The 21,694-nt window shown below is 45.5% G+C and overlaps 3 protein-coding genes across 6 annotated transcripts in view; 1 reads left to right on the top strand and 2 right to left on the bottom strand.

Moving 5' to 3' along the window:
* Positions 1–1,488: 1,488 nt before the first annotated feature.
* Positions 1,489–7,816, bottom strand: YIPF3 (Yip1 domain family member 3). Its single transcript, XM_036765712.1, has 9 exons — positions 7,532–7,816; positions 5,211–5,408; positions 4,870–4,976; positions 3,754–3,799; positions 3,405–3,497; positions 3,086–3,217; positions 2,850–2,963; positions 2,481–2,604; positions 1,489–1,961 (listed from the first exon to the last, which is right to left on the bottom strand). The coding sequence occupies exons 1-9, from the start codon at positions 7,805–7,807 to the stop codon at positions 1,825–1,827; spliced, it is 1,227 nt and encodes a 408-aa protein (XP_036621607.1). The 5' UTR covers positions 7,808–7,816; the 3' UTR covers positions 1,489–1,824.
* A 53-nt stretch (positions 7,817–7,869) lies between these two features.
* Positions 7,870–10,705, top strand: POLR1C (RNA polymerase I and III subunit C). 2 transcript variants are annotated; one of them, XM_036767492.1, is made up of 10 exons: positions 7,889–7,976; positions 8,063–8,134; positions 8,309–8,416; positions 8,716–8,848; positions 8,931–9,050; positions 9,379–9,531; positions 9,677–9,826; positions 10,094–10,210; positions 10,372–10,412; positions 10,503–10,705. In XM_036767492.1, the coding sequence occupies exons 1-10, from the start codon at positions 7,908–7,910 to the stop codon at positions 10,503–10,505; spliced, it is 966 nt and encodes a 321-aa protein (XP_036623387.1). In that variant the 5' UTR covers positions 7,889–7,907; the 3' UTR covers positions 10,506–10,705. The 2 variants fall into 2 exon arrangements, with proteins under 2 accessions (XP_036623386.1, XP_036623387.1); XM_036767491.1 differs by having other exon boundaries at positions 7,870–7,976; positions 10,372–10,705.
* A 152-nt stretch (positions 10,706–10,857) lies between these two features.
* The window catches only part of XPO5 (exportin 5), a 66,649-nt gene continuing 55,812 nt past the window's right edge, over positions 10,858–21,694 (bottom strand). For 2 of the 3 annotated variants that reach the window (XM_036767489.1, XM_036767488.1), the window contains 11 exons: positions 19,215–19,311; positions 18,505–18,641; positions 17,474–17,571; positions 15,564–15,610; positions 15,064–15,161; positions 14,246–14,338; positions 13,764–13,846; positions 13,494–13,601; positions 13,036–13,173; positions 12,723–12,887; positions 12,142–12,483 (listed from right to left, as the gene is read on the bottom strand). In XM_036767489.1, coding sequence (XP_036623384.1) covers positions 12,346–12,483; positions 12,723–12,887; positions 13,036–13,173; positions 13,494–13,601; positions 13,764–13,846; positions 14,246–14,338; positions 15,064–15,161; positions 15,564–15,610; positions 17,474–17,571; positions 18,505–18,641; positions 19,215–19,311 — 1,202 coding nt within the window. In that variant the 3' untranslated portion in view covers positions 12,142–12,345. Of the gene's footprint in view, positions 12,484–12,722; positions 12,888–13,035; positions 13,174–13,493; positions 13,602–13,763; positions 13,847–14,245; positions 14,339–15,063; positions 15,162–15,563; positions 15,611–17,473; positions 17,572–18,504; positions 18,642–19,214; positions 19,312–21,694 lie in introns of all 3 variants that reach the window. The other variant, XM_036767487.1, reaches the window with a different exon arrangement.

The raw sequence follows: 21,694 nt of genomic DNA, 5'->3' as shown, positions 1-21,694 counted from the left end.
TCGGACAGAACTAGGGTCAGGGAGGGGCGTTGACCTGGTCTGGACAGACGCTCGCGGAGGCCCACGAGGGCGGCGAGCCCTGCGTGAAGTAGCGCGCGTGTGTGTGCGTGGAGGCGGCCCCAGGTCTGCAGCACGCGTCTCCACGCCCCCTGAGCCCGATGCCTCCTCTCCTAGTCGCCTGGGACGCTCTGGACTCCCGACCCCGCCATCCTTCCCCAGGCCCTTTAACTCGTCCCCGCCTTCCCTTGACTCCTCCTTCCCAGCGCCGCTGCTCGTCTCTGCCCCGCCTTCGTTCTGTCCGGGCCGCAATGACGCGCAGCGCCTCGTGCGTGGGGATTCCGTGGACCTCGGCGGATTACCCAGTGCGCCGGGCGACAGGCTGCAGACCCTGGCCGGGCGGGGGTGGCCAGGCTGCTCTCGCTCCTCGGCTTGTCGGGCGTGTGCTACAGAGCACCGCCTTCCTCAGGGGCCTTCCGGGTCTGAGCTTGGTGCCCACAGGTGTCAGCTTGGAGGAAGGCCCAAAGGCAGAAGGCCTAAGTGAAACCACGGTGGTAAGGGAAGTATTAAAGGCAAAGGTGGACACCAGAGAAACCCGAGCAACCCAACAAGCAGGCAGCAGGTGGTGTTCAGTCGTGTTGGGCTCTTCGTGACCATGAATAAGGAAGGACTACAGAGCAGAGCGTTATAGTTTGCTCAGTCAAAATCTCAGCAATGTAGAAATTAGTTACTGTCTTCTCCACCCAAGCTGAGATGTGTTTAGGTCCCCAGCTCTCAAACGTTTTGGATTAGAGGATGCAGAAAAAGTCTCACCAGCTTATACTTGGGGAAAACCCCGAATCCCCCACACTTGTACTAGACTTTCTCCCCTCTTCAACTCCCAGAGTAACTTCAATTGTTTCAATCCTGCACCTAGCACCCACTGCCCCTTAACCACGCAGAAACTGTCTTTGTGCAGTTTTAAGCTATTAAGGGTAAATGGAAAAGTCCCAGCAAAAATGATCTATAGACTGTGCCCAAATGCAGTAGCCACATACAAAAGGGTTTCCAATAATGATGCAGATTTAGATTCTGGGCTAGGTGAACTGGAAAGTGAAAGCCTGGTTGTCTTTGCATACACCATACTAGGCACATGCTGGGAAAGGTTAGGTCCAGTTCCATGCTGTATGCACAGGAAACATAACTTGTTTTAGAAAACTCTGCCAGTTTCAGGTCTGTAAGACATTGCCATCCTGCCCTGGGCCTGTCTAGTGGTCCAGCTAGCTGAACCTTGTGTCTCTACCCCGCTGCTGCTACTCAGTCTTCTAACCGCAGTGAGTTTACACATTTACTCACTGCTCCCTAAACACTGCACCCCAGCTCCAACCTCTACACCCTCCTCCCCACCACAAAAATTAATATTCCTGGCTGAACAGATGGGGATATTTTATAACCACCAGCAGCAGAGGAAGGTGATGATGGCAGGGCGGGCCATTGGAATAGTAGCTGAACTTCCAGATCCCAATTAATCTTTTAATTACCAAGTCTATAATTAGCAAGACAGAACAGAGAGAATGAAAAGGGGGGAAGATGGTGAGGGGGACCCAGAGGGCCTGACATACTTTCTGCCCTGATCCTGGGCAAGGAGCTCTGGGCTACATACTCTTCAGAAGCTGAGAAGAGATGCAGGGATATTTGTGGGGGAACTGATAGCTCCACAGAAGCCCCAGCCCCCATCAAAAAGACACATGTCACCAGCACTGCCCTTTAATCCTCCTTCCCCACGATGCTGTGGGGATCAGCAAGCTGAACTCCAGTGGAGGGGTATTTGAGAGGACCGGGATGGGGTCAGTGTGGCTGCAGAGTCGGGGCAACAGCCTTGGCTGTGGCATTGAGCACAGCAATAGGAAGCCCAGCGATGGGAATGTCCCTGGGGACTCTCTGGATGGGGGGGACGTTGGGACCCTCGAGGGTATCCAGGATCCCTAAGAGAAGGAAGAAAGGAGGTGAACGCTGGGAAGGGGCAGGGAACTTCTAACTGGCTGAGACTGAGTACTCTCCCTGGACCCTGAAGGCCATCCTGAGGTACCTGGGAGCCTGGGGAGTCTTCTTTTCTTAAAGTCATAGTGTACTTGAACCCTCTAGGAGGTTTATTACTGTCTCTGGCGCTGGGGCAGCACTGCACCTAGCACCTAACACCTAACCTAGCCTAGAGAGATGGTGGTGATCCTCCCCATTAGGGTGGAAGCTCATTGAGAGAAGGTCTTGTTCTTCCTTTTTTCCTTTGTATCCCAATGCTTAGCACACAATAAGTGCTTAACAAATGCCAGTTGTTTCCAAAGTTCTTCAGGAGACAGCCTCAGGAAGTGAAGGAGGACCATGGGGGGAGGACACAGAGTTAGAGCAGGGGCCCCCTCCCTCCTCTCCATCCTGTTCTGGGAGCTAAACTAGAAAAAGCAGCTAATAATCACTCTCAACACTGCCCCCCCCCATCCGTGACTTACCCTCCACAACTTTGTGGTAGGCAAAATGCAGGTAGAGTAAGAAGAGCATGTGCAGGGTAGCAAGGGTCCCGCAGAGAAGCAGTCGCTGTGTGGGACCCACCGTCCTTGATACTAGCACCGCCACCTGGGGCCACAAAGGATGTCACAGTTCAAACACACCTGGCCCATCTCGGGACAAACACCGTAGGCAGGAAGGACAGCTGGGAGGTGGGGGTGGGGAGCTGTCGCTACACATGGCTCCATGACTTCCCTTCATGTCCAAGACCTTGGTGGGATGGGCTGGGAGTGGGGTAAGAATCCACCCGCTCGTGCCACACTTAGATTTGTGCCCATACTTGGGCTTCCTTTCAAACCCCTCCCCCAACTCACCATGCGCAGGGTGGACAACCCCCCCACCAACAGCCAGAAGAGATAGAAGAGAGCATGGAGATGGATGTTGTAGGTGATGAAGAGAACGATGCAATGTCCAAAGAGTCCGTAGCCCTGAGGGACAAGGAGAGACAGCATTTGGTGGCAGGCCTAGGGACCCTCCCAATTCTGGCTAAGGGTGACTGCTGGAGAGACTGCTTCGGCCTCCCCACCCCCATCCCCACGGGCCCTCTTACCAGCAGTGCCAGCATCTGGAGCATGGTGATCTGTGCATTACACAGGTAAGCCAAGAAGTAAATGAAGGATGAGACGCCTAGCCAGTAGCCAAAGCAGGTGCCAATGGCAGTGCCCATCAGAGTACCTTCCCGCTGGGGGAGAGAAAGAAGGGGAGGGCTGATTTAACCACATAAAGCCTCCCCCTCCCACCTCCCTTGCCGTTTTCCTCGAGAGTCTGAGTCCCATTCAGTCAGCTCTCCTGAAGCCGTCATTTACCCTTGTCCCAGTGTTTCCCACTTCATCTACGGTACCCAAGTACAGGCCCCCTCATCTGCTTACGATGATGGTATCAGACGTCTTCATCCCATGGAGGAGAATGGCAACCAGGGTGAACACCAGCATGAGAGGCCCATAGAGTTCGCCAGCAATTTTCTGTGGAGACACTAGCTCAGCTTGTGATGTTCAAATGACCGCTTCCCTTCTGCCCCCACCCTCCCAGGCCCCTAACTGTTCTCTTGGAGCCCCTTCCCCGAGTCCTGGGCCAGGTTTCCTACCCCACCTTTCAGTGGCTTTGCCCAGGCCTTCCAGGCTCTAGCACATTCAAACCACTGCTCCTTCCTGAGCTATCGTTTTCTACTTGGAAATATTTCTGGGGACAATGAGTACAAAAGGGATCATTATCACTTACCTGGGGAAAGCTGACCATCTTGACAGGGATCATGGACTCCAGGAGCCTATAAGATAGGAAGTGTGAGAGGGTTGGAGGTAACTTTTCTAGGAGGGATCTCTTTCTTTCACCATGCACTGTCACCAGGAGGGGAAAGTCTTCGAGGATGACTGGGTCAGTGGGAAATAGGGAGATCTTGGAGAGGCCTAGCTGGGAGACTGGGAGATTGTGGACTGTATAAAAGTGTCTTTATGTTATTGGAGTTAGGGGATGTCTAATATTACTGAAAAATGATTCTTCCGTTTCCCCTAGATCAGGGGTGGGGCACCTGCAGCCTCGAAGCCATACGTGGCCTCTAGGACCTCAAGTGTGGCTCTTTGACTGGACAGAACAATTTGTTCTGTGGAGTGTGGATTTAGTCAAAGGGCTGCACTTGAGGACCTAGAGGGCCACATACGGCCTCCAGGCTGCAGGTTCCCCACTTCTTCGAGGATTACTGGATTTAGAGTTGAAAGACACAATGTAGTTCAACACTTTCATTTTATGGATGAATAAAAAGGCTCAAGAGTCTAAAGGACTTGTTCAAGATTACAGTTATACCTTTATGTCATGATTAAAGTTTATAAAACACAACAGACAGTCCTAAGTAGGTATGGCAAATATTATCCCTATTTTGCCAATTAGGAAATTGAGGCTCAGAGAAGTAAAGTGACTTACCCCAAATCTCAGAGCTACTTGGTTAAAAAAAGCCTGGATTTGAACCCAGGTCTTCTTTCCATTACAGTCTCTTAACATTCTATGTTGTACTCATCTTGGGGGCCGGGAGAAAGGCTGAGCACATTAATGACTGTGATAGAAAGGGAGGAAGAATGAGGAGAGATGCAGGCAAACACCTCACCTCTCTTCTCTTAGAACCTGTGTGTCCTTGTAAAGAGCCATGTGGAGCATGACCTTCGAAGGAGCCTGGCCCTGGGACCTGGGTTGTACTTCTGGCTCCAGGCCTGCAGAATGAAAGGTCCCCCAGGGCCCGGCCAAGGAGAGTTCTTACGGGGATCAGGGAAGCAGAGATAGCACAGCTGTTGTGGGCCTGGCCCAGGCCAGGGCGAGCAGCTAGGCTGGGAAGAAGAAAACTCTTACCGGCTTCGAACTTGGGCAGGCTCCACATCAAAGTAAGGCCTGAGGATGTCGATATTGGCATAAAGGCTGAAGGCCTTGGAGGCCTGTCTCTTCCCTGCCTGCCACATCTGAGAGAAAGAGATGAAGAAGGTGACCCACCGAGAGCCCACTCTGGTTTCTAGAAACTATCTCTAGGCTCTACTGCCTTTTTCTTCATGGAAAAAGTTGCAGATATCTTCCAGAATAGGAGAGGTTCCTGTCTGTCTGGCATGATACATCCTGCTTGAAGATGGGCACACAAACAGAATAGCTTGGACAGAACCTGCTTCTCCTTAGCCTACTAGAAGCTCAGTATTGCTTACTTGATCAGCCACCTGTCGACTCAGCTGTCCCTTGAAACCCTTCATTCCCAGGAATTCTCCATCCTCCTCCTCAGCAGCAGCTGCATCAGCATCCACCTCTTCTTCACGGAGCCGCTGGTGCAGCTCCCCCATATCTTCGAAGCTAGATCCTGATGTGTCGTCCATGTTTTCCATGTCAATCACTGCTGAGCCTCCACCCTGTCGGTCAAAGGAATAGTCTGTATCTGAACCAGACTGCATCTGCTTGGTACATCTTGTCAGTACCCTCCACCCCTCTGATTAGACTGATGACTACAAAGCAGGCCATGGGCTCCAGGGCTTCTGTTTAAAGGGGTGAGAGGTGTGTGTGCTCATAAGGCTCAGCAAAATTTTTCTCTCTGTTTCTCACCAGCTAACCACTTCAGGACTTCACCTCAGGTACCTCTCCCAGTGGTCAGCTTCCTTTTGTGTGTTGTCTTTATTAGATAATAAGCTCCTTGAGACAGGAAGCACTTAATAAATATTTAATAACAGGCTGATCTTTCTGATCCGTCCATTCAGCTCAATAACGCTGTTCCTCTTTCCCTTCTCTGAAGATTGGGGTTGTGGGTGGAGTGAGGAGGGGCTTTGTCCCTCAGCTGTTAGACATGGTGGTTAAGATTCTGAGTGTACACAAATGTGAGCAAATGCACACACACAGACATGCACGCAGCTTCAGAAGTGTCCTACTGCCCCTAAAAACAGTACAGAAACACCCCGCTGGCATCTCGAGCCCTCCACAAACTAGTCCCACACTCCTTTCCAGGCTTATTTCATATTATTCTCCTTCATATGCTCCTTTTAACAACAAATTGGACTGCTAACTATTTCCACAGCATTCAACCTCTTGCCTTTATAACTTCTGCACAACGGTGTCTCATGTTTGGTAGCCCTTCTTCTTTACCTCCAGTTTCCTTCAAAACTCAAGTGAGGTGCCAACTCCCTGATTCTTTTTCTGTTCCCTTTAATTATTAGTCCTCTTTGAATTACTTTTTATTTACAAAACCTGTAAATACCTTCTCAACCTCACTCCCCCTCCCCTCCAGCCAGCAGAATGAAATTTTTATGACGATGGGGACCATATTTTTCTGTGTCCCTAATTGCTAGGGCAGTGCCTTGCATTTTCCATAGTGCACAGCGCATACTAAGCATTTCGTCTCCTATCTCTCCCAACTCTAGCCGTTTGCTGTAAAATTTTGAGACTTCTCAGGCTCAGGCTCTACATTCTAGCCAGACTCATTTCTTATCCTCTGCTCCTATTTCTTTCTCTTCAATGAGGACAGAGAATGAGTTCCCTTGGAACATTCCACACCGCCCCCCCCCCCCAAAAAGGGGAAGGGCCTCCCTTATCAGATTAAATGCTCTGCTATTGCTCCCTATGGCCTAAGTTCCAACCAAATCTGGGTTCCAGAATACATTCTTTGTTTCCACCCATGTTGAAGTATTCTCTACATCTGGAATACTGTCCTTTCCACTTTGTTGATATCCTTAAATAAAGGTCCCGTTTAAATGCATCTTTTATCTAATGCTTTCTAATTTCCGGACTCCCCCCCCCCCATCTTTACTTCCTCTTGGGATTACTTTCTATTTACTTAATTTGTTTACATATCATACACTTCCTCGCCCTTCACCCCACATAACGCTTTTTCTCTATTTAACTGGAATCTCACGGAGCCAGTTTTAACTCCACCACGACATTTATCACAGTCCCTTAAGTGCAAGTACTGAATTTCGAAGTTCTTTGAATCTCCCGAGGATATGGTAAAGGATCCATAAAAATCTGTCCAAGGAGGGGGAATTAATCCTCCTTAGCTGACCACCCCCCCCCCCCCCCCCCCCCTCCATACAATGTGCACTCAGGCAATGCTGCTGATTGGCTACTGACTTTGCGGGTGGGTAGTCAAGCTCAAAGCCGGATGCTCTTTGCCTCCAGCTCCACGAGAGCTTGGAGAAGGTAAAAAAGGGGATGCCTAAGGGGCAGATTCAGGTTACACGTGGAGATGAATTTCTCCGGCTCTTACTACCTTTGTAGCCCTGGGAAGGTCGCTCTCCCTTTCTGGGTCTCAGTCTCCTCTTCTGTAAAACAAGGGTACTGGACTAGATGGTTTCCAAGGTACGACCCCAACTCTAAATGCCGGGATCCGGCATGGGAGTGGAAGAGGGAGACCACAAAAGTGGAGAGACACCCTGCGTTCCCAGAGGCAGAGGGAGAGCCACAATGACCTCGAGAGGGAGCTGCCGGCCTCCAGGCCGCCCAGTCCGGGGAGGAGGGTGGGGCAGGGCCTAGGATCCTGGGTCATTACCTGGATATTCTCCTCGAAGCCCCCCCACTCGGGGGAGGCCCCATTCCGGGTACCTCCCGCCGGGGCCACCGGGCTTGCCATGTCCCTCGAAGGTTCCCGCCACTCGGGCTCGCGCAACTGCTGCGCGAAGGGGTGGGGGAGGGCCCAGGCCCAGGGAGTGAGGGTGGGGTAGGGGAGACAGGCGTCCCCCCACCCTGGGATGCTCCAAAAGGAAGACGACCGGATGTTTAGGCGACTCCACCCGGAAGCTGTAGACGTGGAAACAGGCAGGTCCATTCTGTCTCGCGAGACGTAGGTACACCTTGTCGCCAGGGCGACGACGCGAGGAGGCTAGTACGCGTGCGCTGTGGGCGCACGGCAGTCACGTGGCGCTAAGATGGCGGCCTCCGGAGCTGTGGAGGAGATGCGGACCCGCGTGGTGCTCGGGGAATTTGGGGTCCGAAACGTAAGGCTCGAGTGGCGAACAGGGCAGGGATCCGTTCGGAGGGCAGAGGCCCGGCCTCTGGCCTCACGTGTGCCTCTTTGCTCTAGGTTCATACCACGGACTTTCCGGGAAATTACTGCGGCTACGATGATACCTGGGACCAGAGTCGCTTCGAGAAGGTGAGGGGAGGCCCGGTGCTGGTGGGGGAGCGGGTGAGGGTGACCCGCGGGGCCGAGGGGCTGCTCCGGGGCCCAGTGGAGGCCTCCTGGAAGCCGGAGGAGGGAATGCGGATGAGTGTTAAGCAGACTTTACTCACTGAGCCCTTGTGGCCCTCCCTGCCCCCATCCTTTTAGGAATTCCGCGTGGATGTGGTGCACATGGATGAAAGCTCGCTGGAATTTGACATGGTTGGGATCGATGCTGCCATTGCCAACGCGTTTCGGAGGATCTTATTAGCCGAGGTAGTGTCGGTACAATTCTTGCGTGAGCGGGGTGATGTGTTGTGGAGAGGAGGGGGAAGAAGCAGAAGGGAAGGAACCACCCCCGTCATATCCACATTGAACTACTTAGGCTCACTTTTTTGCAGCTTTTACATTTCCTTCTGGCTGTTTATGCTTGTTTGCTCCCAATTAAGTGCTTTTTTTTTTTTTTAAAGTAGTAGTTAGTCCCTAGAAACGTTGGAAATGTTTCTTCCTAGGTAGAGGGGAAGAGATCTATTGTGTTGTATATTTCTACAGATCAGTATCATTTTCGCATCCAGGTTCCAACTATGGCTGTGGAAAAAGTCTTCGTGTACAACAACACATCCATTGTTCAGGATGAGATACTGGCCCATCGTTTGGGACTCATTCCCATTCGTGCCGATCCCCGTCTTTTTGAGTACCGCAACCAAGGTAGGAGAGGCAGAGGTGTATGTAGGATGGAGGGGAGAGGTTGTGGGTGCCTATGAAATAACTCCTTTTCTTTCACGTGCAGGTGATGAAGATGGTACTGAGATAGACACATTGCAGTTTCAGCTGAAGGTCAAATGTACCCGTAATCCTCAAGCTGCCAAAGACTCCTCTGATCCCAATGAACTTTATCTCAATCACAAAGGTAAGTGGTGACAGGGCAGACAACAAAAGTGACAGGGCAGAAAACAAAGGTGCAAATCCAGCTCCTTTATTTATCTGATCTTAGATAAGTTAGTTTTTAAGGTCTAGTTTTCTTATCTATAAAATGAAAGGATTGAGCTATATTGTCCTTCACAGCTATAAATCCAGTAATGCTTAGGGAAGCCGGAGATGTATCTGCCACTATTATTGGACACTATTATTAAAAGCTAGGACTGACTGCAGAGACCAGATAGGCTCTCAGTAACCCTTCCTTTCCAAATTTGCCCCCAACTTTCCCAGGAACTGACATTTTTTTTCTTATCCTATAGTATACACAAAACACATGACATGGATACCCCTGGGAAACCAAGCAGATGTTTTCCCAGAAGGTACCATTCGTCCTGTGCATGATGACATCCTCATTGCTCAGTTACGTCCTGGCCAAGAGCTTGACCTACTCATGCATTGTGTCAAAGGCATTGGTAAGGGTTGTTGGGTGCTAGTCCAGCTATATTAGGTCTGGGGGTGGCTCTAAAATTTTTGGATTGGAAATGCTAATAGCATCATGGTGTAGCTCAAAGTATGGAAGACAAGGGGGTTAACTATATCATTGCCTTTCCTCTCCAGGCAAAGACCATGCAAAATTTTCTCCTGTAGCCACTGCCAGTTACAGATTGTTGCCAGATATCACTCTTCTCCAGCCAGTAGAGGGGGAAGCAGCTGAGGAGCTGAGCCGATGCTTTTCACCTGGTGTTATTCAGGTGCAGGATGTCAAAGGTATCTGTAGAAAGGGATGCCCACATCTCTATGTCTTAGAAACCTTGAAGATATTTCTTAGTTGCAACATATTCTTAAAATTTTATCACCTTGTTCATAGGAGGCATCTAATGATTGTAATATTGTTCACTTCTTGTAATCACCTGATTACGAGCTATTGACCACAGATAATTCAGTTGAAGTCCTTAGAGTTCTAATTATACTAATGTGCTTCATTAAACCAATTTTGCCTCTTGACAGAACTAGTAATCTGGTTTATTTCATCAGGAAAAAAAGTAGCCACAGTTGCCAACCCTCGTCTGGATACCTTCAGCCGAGAGATCTTTCGGCATGAAAACCTTAAGAAGTTGGTACGGCTGGCCCGAGTGCGGGATCACTACATATGTGAGTATTAGGGGGAGGGAAAACCACACTCCTATCTCACACCCTGAGAAAAGGATTTCCTTTTCCTAACTCTGCAGCTGAATGCTGTGTAATTGAGCTTTTTACAGTAGGCTGTCTTTTCTCTATTTGTATTCCTAGCATTAAATGTTTTTACATTACAGTCTCAGTGGAATCAACAGGTGTCTTGCCCCCTGAGGTTCTGGTGAGTGAAGCCATCAAAGTTCTAATGGGAAAATGTCGGCGCTTCATGGATGAACTGGATTCAGTTCAGATGGACTGAATTTTCTTGCAGTGAATTAGTGGGAGACAACACCTGGATGGAAAGATGGTTCATCTTGTGGGGAAGCTCCACTCTATCCAAAACTGACCGGTGATTCCTGAAAAGACTCCTAAGAGAGACTTGCTGGGCGTGGGTTTGGGGTCTGGTCTTTCTGATTGCTCTTTTGAAGTGTCATCTGTGCAATGAAAAGATCTGGCATACTATTTGCAACAGTATGTGGTTTATAGAGTGTGTTTCCCAAGTCAGTGGGGAAGGGGAGGAAGAAATGGGTAAGCTCAATTAGAGAGAGGACAACAACATAAAGAACAGCCTTGAGGTGCCTTGTGGGGTAGTATATACTATGAGAAAGGCAGTTTGTATATTAAACTCGTGTATCAAACTCAAGATTTTTTACTGACATGCAGACATGTGCCTCAGTTAATGTTTCTACAAAAAGGCTCTAAAAACAATGAAAAACTAGCATGAAATCACAAGATGTTAAAAAATATCACAACACAATAAATACAACTGTTCCCTTCATGGCCCCAACCACACACAAGTATAAAGTGTCCCACTGAGGCAGTAGTCAAAGCTAGTATAGAAGGCATGTTCCAAAACTGACTTTGTGATCAACAGAAAAACTTAAATACTACAACAGAACACGAGTGTGTGTGGAGGACAGGAAGTCTGTGCAATACAGATAGATACACTGGATTTGAAACCCCTTCTCCCAGTTTTCCCTCCTTCTCTATCCTATGGGTCCATAACTACAGAATCCTCTTGCCAGATATGTCCAGCTCATTTTAGGTTTAGATTTTAGAGGAGGCCTGGATGTTTACCCTTTGTTATAACCCTAGGATGAATTTCCAAAACTTTGGCAGCTCTCACGAGCCCTGATTGAATGGTGGTACTTATGAGGAAAATATCCTGTAGGCAGTTGAAACTTCAGAAGCCATGAACTTATTAAAGGCACCTGAGCTAGGCTACGTGGGAACCAAGCCACAAGGGCCAAGGCATGGGAGAAAAGGCCAATGGGCTCGGCCAGCTCATAGGAATAGATGCTGCCTTGTTCTGTCAATAACCTTGGATGCCCATGGAGCACGTGAGCATCAAGTGAAACGGTTAGGGATTGTGGCTATTTCTCCTGAGGATCCCTTGCTAATGAGGGAATGATACCCACTAGTCATTAGTGATGAGCAGCAGATGTCATCCTCATTAGTGATTGGAAGGCTTCCCTTGACATAGGGGAGCCAAGGGGCCCTGAGGTGAGGACCTGGGTTTGGCCGTAGCCAATTCTAAACAGTCTGTACCCCTCCTACAGTTCAAGATGCCATGAATGCACTTCACTTGCTACCCTCCCAATCCAGCAATAAATAGGTCTGCCTCCCATTCCCCAGTATGTGGGCTGGAGTTGCCAAGAAAAGGCATACCCACCAGTGGCCTGCAGTGCGGCCACAAACTGGTGGCAGGGCTAGGACTTGCTGAGTTTAGATAAAACACACCCCAACCCCATGTTCTACATATGCTGCAAAGAGGGTACTTAGAAAGGGAGATGGGGAAAAACGACAACAAGGAACTATAGTTCTGCTCATGGCTTCTCTTGAAAATGCTCAGATATGGAGCTCTGAGTGGGTTAGGAGACATTTTGGGAGAACTAGACAATAACCAAAGTCCTAACTCCCTTGAAAATGACACCAATGTAATTGTTTCTGGCCTCTTCTTGGAGCCAATCATTGGCTCTCCATCTCCAAGCCTGGTTCTTTCTCCAGGTCAGCACTGGAAGAGGAGGCAGTGGAGATAAGAGCTACAGGTTAGCTATGAGGGGGAAGGAGAAGAGATGACAATGAGGCCTGGGAAAATTGCTCAAAAAGCCGTATCAGGGTTCAAAGATAGTGCTCAAACATCCATCCTCACTTTCCAGCACATCACAATCCAGCAACGGCTTTGGTTTTTTGAAGAGTGATGGAAGATTCTTAATGTGAACCTCCTTGCGGAACTGTTCTCCCAGAGGTTTCTGCAAGAAACAAACAAGGCTGTTATGAAAACCTGAACAGTGGGGCCTCCCTTCTCTGCAAATGGAAAGCTCCATTCTTTTATGTTTAGTGGCAGACAATTCCTCTATACCTTGGCAAGACTAGTTGGAGGCTGCCCTTTTATGTTTGTATGACTTCAAGAACCAAGAAGGGTGAAAGAAAAGGAAATAGATCCTGTGTCATTCATAGGGCAATAATAAATAAGATGGTCGAGGCCTACCCCAATACAGCCAGCAATGAGGCGTTTGAAGTGATCCTTTCTGCGCTTGTCAGTAATTTTCTGCAATGTTGGGTTCAGCAGCTTGCAGTCAAACTGGTCCAGAGATTCTTTCTGTATTTCTGGGATCTGTTCCATCACAGCTCTCACCTCCAGGTATCTGGGGCGCTGAAAGAGGGTCAGATCTACTGAGAAAGATAGGTTTGGGCATTCCTGGGCTTCTAAGAGAAGAATAACTCTGGCAACATGTCAAGAATCTAAAGAATGACAACTAGAAAGGCACCAGGAACAAACCAGCCAATTCCAGTGTACCTACCAGTGCCTCATATATCTGGAAGGCCAGGTGGACGAGTGCAGCCATACAGCCATCATGTTGTCCATGCATCTGCAAACCTTTTAGCACACTGGTGAAAAACCATGTTACTGCATCAGAGAGGAGTGTTCCCGAGAGTACCTGAGGAAACAAACTGTGTCAGTACCAAATTTTTCCCCTTAAGCTTCCCACGTATGCTAAGAAAATTGTTTAGAAGCAACCAATTTGTCCAGCGTCCTCATCTGACAAACAAGAAAATAGGCCCAGAGACTGACTTCTTCAAACAGGTAGTAAATGGCGGCCAAATGACCTTCAACCTAGGACTCTAACTGTAAACTCAGTCTTCTTTTCGCTAAACTTTGCTAAGTCCCCACCCTCCTTTTAACCAATAATCCTTTGGTGATTCTGTTCCTAAAGAATCCTCCCTTTAGAAGAACTGGGTGAGGAGAGGGGAACTCTACTTGTTTAAGCAGAGGCCAGCAGAGCTGGGTGGTGGTCCTCTGGCAAGACAAGGTGTCCTTCCAGGCTAGGGAAGTGAAGGCTGTGATGAGCAGTGCTGTACACACGTCCTAAAGAAGGGAAAAGAGCAAATAAGCTTTACTGAGGATTCTGTTTCTTTTTCTATATCAAGATTTGAAAACTTTGACAGAAGGGAGTGAATATGTGAGGCAATCTAAAGAGAACGAGGCATGATGGCGAGACAGAGCATATCAGTTCTGTCATTAACTTACCTCATGCTTCATTAGACATTTGCCTAGATCTGTGAGCTCAGCCATGGCTGAGGGGGCCACCTCTGTGCAAACCATCTCTTCATCTGTGAGCAAAGGGCAAAGCGGTTATTAGTTCCACCTTTCAGAGAAGCTCCTTCACATCTTGTTCTCGAGTAAACCAGTAAGTGGAAGCATATCTAGACACCAATCTAAAGTGTTCCTGGATCCTCCCCTGCTGATCTGACTTGGGTACAGCACCCCCTTTCCCTAGGAGACAAGACTGCCAACTGCTATCTTAGAGACAGGCTCTGTTTGGAGGCAGAAGAAAGAGCTTGATGGAGCTTCCCTGGATAGATGTCAGTTTCTTCTCTAGTGGAAGAGAACTGTATTGAACAGTACGAGCCTACCGTCAAACTGGTAGAAAGACATTACAAATCTTAGAGGCATTGCTATGGCATAAAGGTCAAGGAGAAAGAAAGCGAAGAAATAAATTCCTCTCTCACCCTCTCCATCAGCTGGGGCGTTGGTATTGGTGGTGGTGGTGGTATTGGTAGTAGTATTGTGTTCAGCACCTTTCTTTGAAACACAGCAAACGGCTGTAGAGAAAAGCTGGGTTATTACAGGAAAAAGGGGCTGTACCATAAAAGCACAGACCCTCTGGGTACAAAAAGCCCCTGCTCTAATGCTGCTCTGGGACTATGGGATAGGGCAGGAGGGGGCATGTAGTATATTGCCGAAATATAAAATCAATTTTGGTGGATGTTATTGGTGAACAAATTTCTGGCCTGATAAATTGAAGGCTGTGTTATAATCTCTTCCCAAATTTAAAGCTTTGGAGGAAAACTCAGAATCTTCTGAAATGACCTAGACAGCTCATTGTTTTCCTTGCCTTTTAGGTAGGAAGTCACTCAAAAATTTTCCAGAGAGATTATCAGTTTTCCTTGCTCATGTCCTTGAGGTTTTCGTCTCTATTGTCTAACACAAACTCAAACTCTTCCAGCTCTAAATTCTTCTCTTATACTATCCTCAATGTGATAAGAGAAGTTCATCACATTACTGATCTGATTATCATTAACCCCCCCTTTAATCTTTTAATTTCAAATTAACCAGCATTTCCTGAGTATGTGCTCAGTACTGACTTTACCTAGAAGGACTGACTAGGTCAAGAGGTCCTGAGATAATGGGTGAGATATTTTACATCTGAAATAATGGAAAAGTATTTAATGGGAAATCTGTACTTTGAAATGCCAACACTTTAACCGTAAGAATTAGACCTTCCCTAAAATTTTCTTCTCACTTTGTTCTTTCACATATTACTTACTGATCAGGTCCATAACTTCACGAGTAAGCAGCCTCACTAGCTGTTCTTCCAACATCTCTTGAGACTCTGGATTTTCATCTGCAGTCTCTTCTTCGCCGCTGGAGAAAGCCAAAGGGTTAGATAACACTTGAGAAGTTGTTAGGGTGAAGGAGGAAAGGTTAGGGAATCAGGTGGAAAGCAGACCCTCTCACTGCAGACTGGTTACTCATCACTTCATTCTGTTATGTTTATTATAGCAAAAGCTGGATAGGGCTCCAAATGATCCAGTACTAGACACACTACTCTGAAAGTCATCCGAGGCATCAAAATCCCATTCACTCATGAGGGTTTAATCAGAATGTCAGCCTACTCATCTTTCCCTTCCCACCTGGGACCTCTGAGCAAACACTCTATTATTCCCCAAGAATAGTTTCAACTCCAGTGTCAGCTGATGTATTGGTTATCCCAGCTGGGGCAGCAGGGCTTCCTGCCCATGAACTCTGGGCAGAAAGGTTTCTTACCACAGTAAACTCCTCTGGTTGATGACTTGCCATTTCTGGGAAAGCCTCTGGAAAACAGTGAGGGGATAAAAAGAAAGAGTTGGAAATAATCTCTCACTTAAATAAGTGTTAGGTAAGATAGACAGATTAAGAGAGCACTGCCATGGCGGGGGTAAGGGGTGGGTGGGAGGAGATTGTTATAGAAGAAAGTCATTTAAGCTCCGTAGAAAATTGCAGTAGTTTGAAATAATCCCCATTCTCAAGCTGTTGACCAGGAAAAAACAAAAACAAAATTATTTGCAACAAATGAATGATAAGGGTCTGATATCTGAGATATTCATATCCTTTGGCCCTGAGATCCCATTGCTAGGCTTATACCTCTAGGAGATCAAATGCTTCAAAATATTTACAGCAGCACTTTTTTGTGGGAGCAGAAAACAAACTAGAAATGAAGTAGATGCCTATCAGTTGGGGAATGGCTAAACAAACTAAACTAAACAAATGTAGTATTTTTGTATAATAAAAAACCATAAACACAAAGACTACAAAGAAGTATGTGTTACAGTACTTAGGATGGACTTTTTTTTACTGTTTTCTCTTTTAGAATGCTAAAGTGCCTTTCATTAAGGCTTACTAGGTGCAAGTCCACACCCTTTTGCTAACTAGATGTAAAGCACCAGGCTCACACCCTTTTGCTGATTAGGTGTGAACCTTTCAGGCATTAAAAAGGGTGCATAAACTCAGAGGTTAGCATTTTGTCTGGGGCTCACTCATAAAAGGAGGGTTCAGACTCTGGGCAAGCTGTTGCAACTGGCCTGCACGTGCCATGGGCGGTTCCCCCCTCCCATGCCAACCCAGACTCATTGGTTCTTTGGTAATTATGAATTGTGATTTGGTCTGTTTATATTGTCTGTTTCTAATTTGTATTTGCTCTTAAGTTCAGGGTGCTGGATTTTTCCCCTTAACTAAGTGAATGATATTTGTATGTGTGATTAAACCCCTTAAAGTTGCTTTCCTTAGTAAAGCAGATCGAGAATCTGTGCTGGCAGCTGTTGTTGCTGGTCTTGTTGGGACTTACACCCCTATAGCAGCTGCTAGCCCATTGCTGTAACAGTATGGGAAGGCGTCTATGAGCTGATGCAAGTGGAGTAAGCAGAACTAGAAAGATAACACACAATTACAAATGGAAAGAAAAGTGAAATACAGTAAAGGAAAAGAAAGTAAAGTCTGTTTTCCCCCTTTAAAAAATTCTTTGTACAAGGGATGGGTCTCTACAGGACAGGGGCATATCTGGAAACGATCATGTAAAAACAGAAGATTTTTAAAAAGATGTGATTCCCACACTTCTCCTATTTCCATCAACCCAGAGAGCCACATTTGAGACTTCTAAGAGAGAACAGTGATGACAGGATTTAGCTTGGAAAACCACTGCTCAATAATCAGCAGTTCTTAAGATCACTTTAATGGGAAGGGAACTTTATTTCTAAAGCCTTTAGACAACCAAATACATTATTATTATACTCTATGACAACAGCCTTGAGAAGGACCGATGGATTTAAGATTTTGCAAATAAAGCCAAGCACAGTATAGCCTTTTAGGGTACCTGGACTCTCTTATTGTCCTACCCCACAGCATCCCCTCCCTTCACATCAGCCCAATTATCAGGAGAAACCTAAGACACAGAAAAAGCTAGCTAGCCTCACAGGATTCACATAGTCAACAGCCAGATTAAACTTGCATTCTAGGCTTCTTGATAGTATCCTGAACTAGACTTTATTACAGGGATAATTGTTTAATTTAGTGAAAAGAAAAGATAGTATGAATTCAGGGTCTAGAAGAACTTGAGGCTTTAAGGGATTCTTAACCTCAACTCCTTAGCTGGATGGTTTAGAGCAGGGATTTTCAATTTCCTTTTGATAATGCCTTCTTACCATATGCAGATAGGTGAAGAGGGGTCCAAGGATGGGAGATACAAGGGCTTCATAATGCTCTGGAGGGCAGAATAGCACCAGAGGTTTCACAAAAACCCGTTCAGAATGTCGGTTAAGGAGATTATAATATTCAAGGGACAGGTACGCCCTTTATTCCACATGCACATCTTTCCTAGATAACCTGAGACAGCCAGACAGCATATCATAAGGATGTTCGGAAAATCTGCCAATGGTTTTAAAGGTATGGAGGCCACTGTGGACTTGTCTCTTTCCCTGGCACACTAAGCTGTATGGCTGCTTAATCCCATTACATTTCCATATTGTATTATCTTCCAGAATGCTCACAGTTACAAGAGCTAAATTTCATACACTGTGAGAAAAAGGGGAAAGCATTATTTTTCCAATCAAGTTTTTGCTTTCTAGATCCATTGGTTCACAGTTCTGGGGGAAAGAAAAGATGCTAGTATTAAAAATAGGATGAGAAAGTATCTGGATTGCAGGACAAGTCAGAGATGGAAAGGATCCTGGCGGCCACTTAACCCAGCCTCTCCTTTTACAGATGAGGAAACAGGCCCATGTAGGTCAAGTATCTCGCTCAAGGCCAGTTACTAACAGAGAGGGGACTTGTACCCCATCTTAACTTCCAAATCCAGAGTTCTTTCCACCATGTCATGCTGCCCCTTAATGAAGGGTAACTATGCCAACATGAAGGTGCTTTTCCGCAGTAGTAGTACATAGGCAACTATAGAACAATTAGGCAATTTAAGCCTAAGTCAAACCAATACATTTGAGGGAAAATGCCTAATCCTAAGACACTGAACAAGATCTTTTAAGACTTGCTAGTCAGGTTCCAATTATACAAGAAACAGCTTTCAAGAATTCCTATGTTTCTTTAATTATTTTCTTCGCCTGCTTTCAGGTTTCAATTCATTGTTCTCTTAGTGAAATTTTCATGAGCCCAGATAACTACATCCCTCAGTCTATGTGGATTACTTATTTTCCAATTCTTTGGGCAGATTCCAAAAGGATATGAAGCATGGGTCGGAGTCGGTAGTCAGGAATGCTATTCAAGTTGACAAAGGCAGAGTTAAGAAGCTGGGTGGCTAGGTCTTCAACAGTGTAGAAGTCTTGCTGCATAGAAGAGCCTGCTTTCCCTAGGATATGCAAGCTACAAAACATGATCACCAGCAAATTCAGTGCCCACCAATGCCCATTCTTAATGCCCAAGACACTAAAACAAGTTATTTGCTTCTGCTTGCTTGATCAATAATTATTTAAAAAAATTCCCCATGAATTAAAGCAATGACTTTATAAAGAAAATTGTCTCTGGAGAGCTGTCAATTGGTTATAGCATGTTGCTATTCAGGCTAAGGCTACAGGGTAAAAAACTCCATAGCTAGAGAACCCCGGAACTCTCTCTAGCCAGCTTATATCCAGGTTTGTCACTTGTCCTAAGAGGAAATACAGGATAATGTGGATGATTCAGAGCAAATAAGCCTCCAATACTGGAAAAGGAATAAGCATGAGATTCATAAGGAAATCATAAAACCAGAACCAGAAGTTCAACCTGTCGATGATGCCATTGGTCCTTAGTAAGAGAAAATTTGGGTTTATACTGCCTCATACCCCAGTATCCAAAGGAACATAGATTAAATACCAATCACCATGTATTCCAACACTAATGTGCCTGTGAAAGGAACAGTAAGAAAGAGAATATAGAGAGGTAATACCAATCTCTTACCAGTTCTCATAAAGAGTACAAAAGAAACCCTGCATTCGTTCCAAGACTGTTTTGTAGACAGGAGAGTCATAGAGTTCTAGAAGAGGCTGAGGAAGTCCTGGAGGGAGAAGAAGATTTTGTTTTAGGTTTTGCTTTTTTTTTAATCAGACACGATGCACCTTCTCACTCTTCCACCATCATGTGAGAACATGAAAAACAAAAAAATTACAATCACGTAGTCAATCAAAACAAATTTCCACACTGGCCCTGTCCTAAAAAGCACTTGTCTCATTCTGCTTTCTGAGTCCTTCAACTTCTCTATTAGAAGGTGGGTGGCATGTTTCCTCAACAGTTCTGTGGAATCATGGTTGGTCTCCTTACACTGAAAGGAGTTCAGCACAATAGCATTCCTTTCCATTTATATACCATAACTTGTTCATCCATCCCACAATTTGTGGCTACTTTTTGGAATCCCATTCTTTGCCACCTCAAAAAGCTGAAATATTTCTGTACATCCTTAGAGTTTGTTTTACTAACCGTCCCCCTAATTCCTCCTCCTCACTTCTCCCCTTTCCCTCTGACCAGTTAAAAGGAGGGTGAGGTTCAAGTGTCTACTGCTCCCCCACTACCTTCTTTCATTCTTGTTTTATACATGTCTACTTGCACATCTTGATTACATAAGATCATGTTCCTAACTGTCCTTTTCTTTCCCTCTACCTCAGTGTATTCCTTGTTCTCAAAATCACCAAGACATAACAGAACCATTCCTGGGCCTTGTCTAATTGGACTCCCTCTATGAACCCTAATGATGACAGGGTTCAGATACATCCATCATCTCCCCATATTTGAATGTAAGAAGTTTATTCTTATTTAATCCCTTATCATTGATTATTCATGATTACTTTTTAAGGTTTCTCAGAATTTCTGTGTTTGAACTACAAAGTTTCTATGCAGCATCATTCTTTGCATCAGAAATGCTTAGAAGTCCTCTATTTCATTAAAGGTCCATTTCCCCACTAAAGCACTATAATGAGTTTTGGGTAAGCTTTCTTGGCTGTGAGCCCACGTTTCCTTCACCTGGAGCATTATATTCCAAGTTCTCCACTGCTTTGTAGTGGTGGCTGCTCCTGACTGAGGCTTCTTAGCACTTGAATTCTATCTGGCTGCTTGTGATATTTTTTCTTTGTCCTGGAAATTCTGGATTTTGGCTTAAAATGTTCCTGGGAATTTTTATTTTGGGTTCTCTTTTAGGAGGGGGCTGGTAAATTTTATTTCCACTTTGCCTTCTGATTCAAAAGATCTGGGCAATTTTCTTTTAATATTTATTGAAAGAGAATGTCTAGGTTCTTTTTTTGGTCATGATGTTCAACTACTTCAATATGATTTTTTTTTGGTAATACCTAAATAAATACAAAAACGTTTTATTTTTTTCCTGATCAAATGGAGACTTACCACAAAAATATTAGAAAATTATAACTCCCAGAAAAAATAAGTCATTTTTACATAGGCAAAAAAAACAAGTCTTTTTCCCTTCTCACTGATCAAGGCTATACTATTTTCAAATGAATATCTACTGAGAGATTAGTTCTGCATTTGATAAAGTACCATAATCTAGTTAAAAATAAAAACAAAACTTAGTTAAGAATACTTATGTGCATGAGCTATACATATACTCAAGCTTTCCCCCAAATTTATTAACTGACACTCTGAAAAGCAAGGTAGATGGAAATTAATAGTCACTTTTAAAATAACTTGTGAGATCATTCCACAACTTTGTAACATCCAATATGATTCTTAATTTTTTTCTCCTTGATCTATTTTCGAGTTAGTTATTTCTCCTATGAGACTTACATTTTCTTCTATTTTTTTTTCAGCCTTTTGACTTTGTTTTAATATTTCTCTTTGCCCCATGACACCACTGGTTTCTATTTGGTCTGTTCACATTTTTAATGAGTTGTTGCTTGGGCAAGGTTTTGTACCTCTTGTGCCAAGCTGTTCATGTCTTTTCCAATTATTTCTTTCATAGCCCTCATTTCTTTTCCAATATTTTCCTCACACACTCACATTCCATTTATAAAAAAATATTTTTAAAGCCTTTTTAAAAACTTTTGCTTCATCTCTTTCAGAAATTTGTTTAGTTCATATCCAAACTATTTTTCTCTAAGGCGTTGCTTGAAGATGTTTTAGAGCCATTCTCTTCCATGTTTTTGTTTTGAGCACCCCTGCCATCATAATAGCTCCTTATGTGGGTTTTTTTTTGTTTGCCCATTTTTCCAGACTACTTCCTGATTTTGGACTTGATATCAAGGTTGGGTTCTGCAGAACTTCAAGAAGGTCTGGGCTGGCCCTGTTACTACTTTCTTGAGATACTGAGTGTTTGCTACCTCCCTGGTTTGAACTCTGCAAGGTCTTCACCTGGATTTAGGTCTGAACAAAAGCAGAAGCTGCTGTCAGCCCAATCTGCTGGTTGGAAAGCTCTGCTACCTTTGAGTGACAGAATC

This window comes from Trichosurus vulpecula, chromosome 7 (genome assembly GCF_011100635.1).
Source record: "Trichosurus vulpecula isolate mTriVul1 chromosome 7, mTriVul1.pri, whole genome shotgun sequence".
NCBI classification, from domain to species: Eukaryota; Metazoa; Chordata; class Mammalia; order Diprotodontia; family Phalangeridae; genus Trichosurus; species Trichosurus vulpecula.
This window is presented reverse-complemented; position numbering and strand designations above follow the sequence as displayed.